The 9,282-nt window shown below is 36.7% G+C and overlaps 1 protein-coding gene and 1 pseudogene across 4 annotated transcripts; one reads left to right on the top strand and one right to left on the bottom strand.

The window, feature by feature from the left end:
- Positions 1–977: 977 nt before the first annotated feature.
- Positions 978–2,152, top strand: LOC112203967 (annotated as a pseudogene).
- A 1,194-nt stretch (positions 2,153–3,346) lies between these two features.
- LOC112167230 (phosphatidate cytidylyltransferase 2) lies at positions 3,347–9,089 on the bottom strand. Of its 4 annotated transcripts, none has more exons than XM_024304217.2 (13): positions 8,689–9,089; positions 8,501–8,568; positions 6,744–6,883; positions 6,193–6,449; positions 5,936–6,087; positions 5,618–5,759; positions 5,371–5,527; positions 4,956–5,003; positions 4,767–4,853; positions 4,434–4,562; positions 4,279–4,335; positions 3,879–3,962; positions 3,347–3,782 (listed from the first exon to the last, which is right to left on the bottom strand). In XM_024304217.2, the coding sequence occupies exons 3-13, from the start codon at positions 6,819–6,821 to the stop codon at positions 3,699–3,701; spliced, it is 1,275 nt and encodes a 424-aa protein (XP_024159985.1). In that variant the 5' UTR covers positions 6,822–6,883; positions 8,501–8,568; positions 8,689–9,089; the 3' UTR covers positions 3,347–3,698. The 4 variants fall into 4 exon arrangements, with proteins under 4 accessions (XP_024159985.1, XP_024159986.1, XP_024159988.1 ...); XM_024304218.2 differs by having other exon boundaries at positions 8,507–8,568; XM_024304220.2 differs by having other exon boundaries at positions 8,783–9,089.
- Positions 9,090–9,282: the final 193 nt, after the last annotated feature.

The raw sequence follows: 9,282 nt of genomic DNA, 5'->3' as shown, positions 1-9,282 counted from the left end.
CATAGAAATCGAAATCTTCATTCAATCATAAAATTTCAGAATTAAACTTTGTTCAAATATTGTTGTCAACTAGAAACAATTCCAACGAAATCAAACAAGGTTACAAAGAAAGAGGGCGAATTACACCGTGAGATGGAGATGGAGATGGAGATGGATGTTTTGGATTCTTGAATCTTGGAAGCAAGTCTTCAAGGTGGATGATGGAAGGATGCTCACGGCTTGGTTCTTCTCTTCTTCTTCCTTGCTTGAAACGTTAAACTTGCACTAGAGGATGGAGAGAGCTTTCGCGTATAGAGTATTTTTCTGAATTGTAAGGTGTGTCAAACTTCAAGAATAAGGGAGTATATATAGGGGACGTTGGCCTTGGTCTCCAAGTCTTCATGAATCTTCTATTATTTTCCCAAAGAATTATTTAATAATTCTGCATAGCTTCGACCAATCACGTAGCGCCATGTAAGCCCTGGTGTGTCATCCAACCAATCAAAACTCTCCAAAATAAGTCCCAAATATATTATTGCCAAATATCCATGAATTAATTCTGATTTTCTTCTTTATTTTCGGCCAAAATTCCTTTAGGAATTGTAGGAACGAATTTGGACTTGTTTTTTAACCTTTTCTTCCTTAAATCTCTCCATGGACTACCTTTAACGTCATCCCTTGATTTCCTCTTGATTTTCATGACAAAATGCAAATTTTATTCCTTATTTTTGTCCAAAATATATTGAGGGGATTTAGGAATGAATCTGGACTTGTTTTGAGCTTTTTCTTGTTGCACAATCCCTTGAAACTCTCCCTATAATATTTCCAACGTTTTTCCTTGATTTCTTCTTGATTTTTCAAATTATCTTCATGATTTCCCATGGCAAAATCAGATTTAATTCCCAAAAATATCCCCATTACATCCAACAACCCAAATTAATGGGCTTTTCTCCTTTTTGCCGAAATCCATAATTAATCTAGAAGATTCTTGGGCCTCCATGTGTCATCTTCAAGCCATGATGATCTCCAACGCCATTTCCATCATTATTTTGATCAAGTTTCTTGGTTGGCTTCGGAATCTTGCTTGGTACACTTTCCTCTTGTGAACCGGGTTTCCTGGTTGGAACAGGAAAGCTTCATTTCATCATTTTTGCTCTTTTGTGTAGCCCTTTGTGTCTTTTCTTTACACCTCTCAACGTTGGCTAGCTCCTCTTTCCTTTCGTGAGTTCATTTCCACTTATTTGCTCTAAGGACCTGAAAATAGAAACTATTACTAAAAATAGAAACTTTCCAAAAATGAAAAATAGAAACTTCCTAAAAGTAAGAAATGGAAATTTTCCTAAACTAAAATGGAAACTTGCTAAAAACCAGAAAAAGAAACTTTCCTAAACTAAAAGGATTCATTTAAGGAAATAACTAAGTAAATACGAGGAAATAACAGTTAAAACGTCGCATTAAAATGCTCCTATCAGGATTAGGAAAGCTTCATTTCTTTCCCATTTCTGCACCGCATTTCCTCCTTGCCTTCATTTCCTTCATTTCTAGCTCTTCTTAGCTCATTTCCTGCGTTTGGAGCTCAAATGTACCTAATTACAACAAAGTAAGTTAGAAATGATATTTTTAAGAGAATAACTAAGTAAAATGTAGGAGAAATGACACTAAAAACATAGGAAATATTAGCTCGATCATTTGGGAGATGCACCTAGACATGTATATCCTCTACTCCCCAGATTGGCACTATTGCAGTACAATGCCTACCTTCCTCTTCCTATATGGTGTTGTTTTTGCTGCAATTCATTCAGTGGTCCGATTTGAGATTGGTTTTGAGGTGCACTATGTGATCTTGTGTCTTTTTTACATACCTCGAATGTACAAGTATTATATATACACACAGGACGTCTATGCCAAGAGGCTCGCAAAGTTGTATGTGGCCACTCTTCTTAGAGGGAGTTTGTGTTGGCTCAATGACAATGTTTTCTGCATAGAGATATCGAGTTGGCCCATTAACCCGCAAGGTCATGCCTTATGGCATTTATTCATGGGTTTTAATTCCTATTTTGTAAACACTTTCTTGATGTTTTGTCGAGCTGAACAACGAGGATGAGCTCCTAAGATTGTTCTTTTTATGGGTCTCTTGCCCTATGTGAAGATTGAAAAACCAAAAACCCAATGAGAGTCGAAGTAAATGGCAGGGTATAGTTTCAATTGAGACCATCTACGTGCGAGAGGAACACCAAGAAGCAGAAGGCTAGATTTTTATTCTTTTATTTTTTTAGAATGAATGATTCATTTATTCGAAGGAAACCAGATTACAAAATATGGGAGGAATCGGTGGTGGACATGAAATCCCCACTCACCTCCCTACTACCTAAACCAGTTATAGGTCCGTCACTAACGATGACTTCCATGAGCTAAGAGGGCCCAACCCCTAACCAAACATGTCGCCCACTATTACGAGCTACAAAACCTGCCACTACACGAGCTACCATATTAAGCCTTCTAGGAACAAAATGAATACCTTGAATACCCATAGAACCCATTAAGAAACGAATTCTATCTACCACAAATGCTTCAGCAGCAAGACAGTTCCATTAATCAAATGGGCAGCTTCCAGACAATCTGTCTCAACGCTCACACTTCTCCATCCTTGATCCATGCTCCACTCCAATCCCATCAATATTGCCATCAACTCTGCTTCCACCGAGCAAAGCCTACTCATCAATCGCTCACCCATGGCAGCCACTAACACACCCCCACTATCCCTACATACAATACCCACTCCAACATTGTTGCCATTGTGGACAACGGAGGCATTGTAACATACTATAAGCTTTGGTTTGTGGCATTGTGCTAGAGGGGCTAACCTTTTTTTATTTTCAAAAACTTTCTCGATTCCATCCTGGTTTTGTTATTAGATTTTGAGGGTCATGATTATATTTACTGTGTTATTATGACAGTATTGGAATGGTTGCCGGAAAGAATTTGTTATAACGGTGCCGACAAATCATTTTCCAATAAAAGCCACTCACGTATAATGTCTCATCTACAAAGCACATTAGGCCAATCAATTATTCGTAAATAAAATTCTCTCATATAACTCGGGAAAGCCTAATAAAAACACATTTCATTGATAGTTTCGTGGCAAAAAATTGTCAGAACATAACATTTCATAAGCCTAATGCCGAAGAACTTATCATTTTATTTTGAAAGAGGCGCATAGTTTTAATAGTTATGTAAAGACTTGTTTCAAAGCATGAAAAATGTTTCTTGGACTTCAGATCGTGATAGGAAAGGTGATTATTACAAGTTATCATCAATGTCCATTACAAAATGACTGAAATACCACAAATACAGGGGCCTGTAGTAGGGACAAAGCAATCAATAGGTATCATAAAACACTAATAAGCATTCAATTGTAAGCATAAGAATAATCAAATTCCACAACTGACAAAGCTTTGCCATCTTTACAAATCCATCAAAAGCACAGATACAGGGGAGGGAGAGGAGGGAGGACTTCCATCGAGAGTTCACATATATTAAATGACCAAGAGCCACTATACAAAGTTTCCACACAAAAGAATGATGCCTCCGACCTAAATATTTCAATGGGGTCGTTCTACGAAAACAGAACACCACCATTTTCTTTTTCCTCCTTGACAATATTACGAACATACAAGGAGAGGAAGAAGATAACACAAATACAGGTTATTCACACATGATCATCCGACTAGCCTATCCTGCAAGACTTGTTTAAGCTTCTCATACAGAGCTTGCTGCTGCTCGAGAGTAAGGTTTGTCAAAATCTACATTACAGAAAAAGAGTCCACATTATTATTCCTTAATCGCTAACAAAATAACACCAAAGCAAAAACTATGGATAAAGCCCGTCAAAATAGTACCTGGTCCAATAAAATTTCAACCGAGAGCTGTTGAGGCACAACAAATGACTGATGATAGATGTAAGCGAAAACAGCCATTACCATCTACAAAAAAAAACAAAAAAATGTCAGCCACTTGAACATCTATATCAACCATACTAAATTATGGTTACATCTTTATCCCAAACCCTAGTATGTTGCAGTACCACGCACATTATTTCTCCAATGAAAAGGAAATGAGAACGCCAACATACAGTGCAAGGAACAATTGATACTTGCAAAGAACGAGATTCTCCATAAGCTACCGTTAAGTAGAACCATAAAAGTAAAGCATATGTGACCCACTCAAATAACTCATATCCTTGGAAAACTCTCCCCAGTTATTATTACTTAAAAATAAAAAAATAAAAAAACACTTTACCTGACAATCCATTCTATCTGTGATTCCACCGTGCCCAGGGATACTGTCACCAAAATCCTATGACAAATGGAAAAAATTGTTAATATAATGACAAACAACTAAAGTCCTTAGCATTTAGAACTGCATCACCAAAAATTGCAACATCAGAAGCTTACCTTGACTTTGAAAGCTCTTTTAAAACCACTTGCAAAGAAGCCTCCAAAAGGTGCTATAATTGATGAAAACAAACCAAGACATAGAGCATGCCATTGAACTGGCATAATTGAGATCCCTTTCCAAGGAAACTGCAACACAATAATCATGAAGGAATAGAGTCAACATTGAGATCGACCAACTTAATTGCAGGAATGGCTTTTACTGAATTGGAGCAGTGCATTAAGTGTCATTCATCTTTTAAAAAAGAATGCATGCCGATTCAACATTTGATTTCCAGCACAGAGGATTTGGTTTTTGTAATTACATAACCAATAAATGCCTACTTTACGTACCCATTCCGGGAGCCATCCTGGTAAGGTATGATACTCTGGTGTAAACAATGGACCAGGATCACAGTGAAGCCAACCGGTAGATAAATCCTGCAAGCGCATCCAAAGAAATCAGTTAATATACACATTCACAGACAAACATTCTATTTCATTCCCAAAAGAAACTGACTTATATCTCATCAGAATTGTTACCTTTCTTGGACAAGTTAGCCATTGAAATTGTCCCATGATATGTGCAAGCTGCATAACAAATGTACATACGATGTTGGGGGATCTCCAATCACAGATTTCAAAAAGCATTACAAACATATTCTCATAGAACTTATACAGAGCGTCTCTGCGCCCCAGGAACACTCTAGATCTGATAAAAGCATGCAAGACAAGATACTCACTACGTACAGATTAATTTGGAAACATTTGAGGGAAATAATTTAAGTCACCCAGAGAACATGTCCCTTAGAGAAAGATATGAAGAGAGATGGGCTGTTGCAACGAGCAAAAAGAATTGGCAAAATACATTGCAATAAACCCTAATCTGATAGACAAGGTTTCACTTACAAGAAAACAGAATTGTATTTATCACCACCAAGTTATATAGAATGCTCACCCAAAACGCTGAGAACATAGTTGTAATAGAAGCTCCAATGAACCCCTCCCAAGTTTTCTTTGGAGATATCTTAATCAAAGGGGTTCTTCCAAAAAAGAAGCCGCAAATGTAAGCAGCAATATCATTGATGACTATGAGTGTTGCTGGAAGAAGAAACCTGCAACGATTTCCCTTGTATCAGAGGAAAAAACAAAAATAGGAAATGTGCAACTGTGTTGTTCCAAATTGAAAAGATAAAAAAATTTACCAGAAAATTCCTTCAAAGATGTTGGCTACAGTAAAAGAGGACTGTGTAAACACAATTATTAGGATCATGTGTGTCCATGCATACTGGCCAAATTGATACTTGTACATCTTCTTCTTCAATGTAAGAATGAACCACATAAAACCTGAACCCAATTAGGGGGAAAATACCATCCAAATCAGCATCTAATCCAGATAAATACATCAGCATATCAAATATATAATGGGATGATGATCAAAGGGCGCAGGTACCATGAATTCTAATATTTACGTCTATCCAAAAAATATGGCTAAATCCAAATATTCGAAAGCTGCTACTAACCTGCGATGTACAAGAAATAGCAGGCGACCATATGATACTGGATAAGACTGCTTACAACCTTATGTAAAAATTTATCTGAAGTTACAGTGTTAACAAGCCGTTGACTGAGTATTCGACCGTAAACAAACAGCATTGCAGTGAAGAAGAAGTGCCTGGGTAGAGAATTTGAAAATGAACAGTCATATAATAAATACTATTATACAGAAACATTGAAATAAACTCTGATGCAGAAATGCCTACTATACTAATATCCTCACCAATTTAACAGCCTGAATCCTGGGAGACGCCTATCTTCATGAGCTCTCCTTAAGAGATTAAAGAGCTCCTTTGCCATGAAGATTTGGATAACAACCACCATGGCAGTAATAGCCAGATGGCCCAGATATATAATTAATGCAAATCCTCCAATCATCCAAACAGTAGAGTATGCCCGAATCCACATCGTCTTGTATTTATTATTGTCATCAACAAGTAAATGACCTCCATTTGTGTTACTAGCATCTGGGATAAGTTGCTGCCATAAAAACATAAAACAAATAAGAATTTACTCCTAACTATCAAAACAATCCGAAACGCATTCGTATGCCAAAGCTATATTTTATGGCATAAAAGATAATCATTTCAGCTCCTAACCTAAGAAAGGTACATGTCAGAAAGTACAATACGAGAATCAGAAGAAAACTAAATGAGGTTTCTCCACTGGTACTACTAGACAATTCATCTTGTCCGCATAATTTCAGAATTAGTATATATTCATTTGAAAGGACATTTGGTGGAGGAAATAATAAAGTATCAAAGTTTAGCAAACCTCAGCTGAGCGTCTACGGTGCCGCAGTCGTGGGGACCTTGGGGTTGATGGACTTCCGGCAGTATTATCTCTTTGCATGTCTGCTCTAACTTACTTTCGCTCAATAGGTTAAAACATGCATGAATCCGATGCAACAAAAACTGAAACATAAAATCACATTATAATACTCAGTGAGGGTAATCAAAATGTAAAGTGATACTTGTTCTTCATTTCAGACTTCAGATAGTAATGTAGAAAACGCTAAAACATTTATTTCGCTTATGGCAGTGTAAAGGAGACTCAATTGATACAAATTGAAATGAAGGCAAGCCCTACTGTTTGGGAATGGCATGCTGCTAGTACTGATCAACTACAAACTCCTAGTTAAAACGCTCTAAACATCCGATTATTTGGCAAAAGAGACTATCCAATAATCAAATACACTACTTTTGTGTCAACTCAATTACATTGAAAACAAACTATGCCATTTCGACACAAAAAATGGCCTCCTAAACAACTAACTCATAGCTAATCCACACCACAGACTCCAAAAACTTTCCATTTCAAGCAAAACAGAATACCTGTCCAGCCAAGTACTCTCACACTCCTCACATTGCTCCAATTTCAAGCTCCAAAATCTCAATAACATCCACACACAAACACAAAACCTAACCAAGTCTTCAAATTTTTCACTATTCCAACAAAAGATTCATAACAAAAACGATAACAGCTCCCGAATTCAATCACACAAACACACAGCACAATCATACACACTGAAACAATAACAAAAGAAACAAAATAATAAGGCCAAGTACATGTAATTACTTTGTGCTATTAAGTTAGTTCATGTTACCTCATATACTTTAATCTTAACATGCAGTAATCTTCTCATATAAAATATGTACTTTCATCACTTTAATCTTAAATGACGTGCAATATATTGTGGAAATCCAAAACTACCGAAACCACGTACAATACGTACAGTTAGCACATTATTATCAACAATCATCGCATAAGAGATTTTTTAGTGCACTCTAATTTATCATTTCTTTTACTCGAGTACTATTGTCTAATTTGTGAAATGCAAAAAGTTTATATTGATCAAAGCATGGATGCCAGAATATTACATATATAAGAAAATATAACATGTTATCTATTTTAAGACAAATATCACTCACTAGAAACTTATTGAAGTACGTTTTACAACTAGTTTAAACTATAAAACATAAACCACTCAACGCAAAATTATATTTTACCATCTTTTGATGAAACCTCCATGGTTAAACTGACTACCGAAAATAGCAAGGAGCTAGGATTTTGAACAATAAATTACATATCATTTTAAAACATATGGTAGTCAAAAATAATTAGCGTTACATAATATGTAGCAAAGAATTTATGTAAATTAATCTAGAAGAGTCAGCGATATCCACGTGAAAGGTCACTAATTAAATTAATTAAACGGTAAAACCCATATATAAGTCCAGTAAATTGATGGAGAGCATGACGCAGGGGAAACACAATAAAAGTTGCATTTTTCTTTTTCATTTTTATATATTACCACAACAATGGTAAAATACCAATATGGAATATCAATAGAAACAACATGGAATATCAATGGAAACAAATGATTACATAATGTCATGCTATAATCTTCAAGTTCACACTTTTTCCACACCCACACTGACTTAACAGCTATTAGCAGGAGGAACAAAACAAAAAAGTTGACAACTTTTGAAACAATAGCATCAGTTTCATAAATTGAGCCTAGAAATTACCTTCACCCGTAGATTTTTGGCTTCTGCAGCTCCACCAATCGGCCCAACCAACCGCCCAGAACCTCTATCTGCAATCAATCAAATACAAATTCCTCAGAAGAAGCAAACTTTCGAATCAAATAGTGGGCACCCAAAACCTAATCGAACAAATGTCAATTCAGCTCAGAAATCGAAGAAACCGAACATACCCAGAACAGAAGAAGAAGTTCAGAGTGATGAGAATTTTCAGAAAAGCCCAAGAAGGTAAAAGCTCTAAAGGATCCAAAGTTTTTGGAAGGCTACCTTGTCTGCTCGGCTCTCTCTCTCTCTCTCTCTGAAACGGGTTTTGATTGGAAATAGCAGAAGAAAAGAGGATGGGCAGTGAGTACTGGGATAGATCGACGCACGCTCGCAGTTGTTTATTGGATTCAAACTTTGGAACCCTAGCTTGAAATTATCGGATTCACTCGGCAACGACTCTAAAAATGGGTCTCCTCCTCTCTCTCGTGCAAAGCAAAGCAAACACAACCGAACCGATTTCTGTATCTCTCTCTCTCGATCGCTCTTGACGATTGATGATATGATAAAAGACGACTGTAGAAGAAGGGGGAAAAACCAACGGGAAGATCCAGGTCGGTGTCAGAGCCGCAAAAAAATTTGAAGCGAGGGCAAAAGCGTCAAACCACTTTTTCTTTATTCCTTTTTTCTTTTTTTTTTGTTCCCTTTTGAATAAACCCAACTTATACCATACCACACAGTGTCCTTGGGCCCGATCCAGAAATGGGCTGCTGCAGCCAACAACT

Source organism: Rosa chinensis, chromosome 5, assembly GCF_002994745.2.
Source record: "Rosa chinensis cultivar Old Blush chromosome 5, RchiOBHm-V2, whole genome shotgun sequence".
In the NCBI taxonomy this organism is placed as follows: Eukaryota; Viridiplantae; Streptophyta; class Magnoliopsida; order Rosales; family Rosaceae; genus Rosa; species Rosa chinensis.
This window is presented reverse-complemented; position numbering and strand designations above follow the sequence as displayed.

Coding starts and splice junctions, on each gene's coding strand:
- LOC112167230 (XM_024304217.2), bottom strand. CDS start 6,821: ATGCAAAGAGATAATACTGCCGGAAGTCCATCAACCCCAAGGTCCCCA. Junction 6,450..6,743: donor ACCGTAGACGCTCAGCTGAG/GTTTGCTAAACT, acceptor TTTTTATGGCAG/CAACTTATCCCAGATGCTAG. Junction 3,783..3,878: donor TTGAAATTTTATTGGACCAG/GTACTATTTTGA, acceptor TCTGTAATGTAG/ATTTTGACAAACCTTACTCT.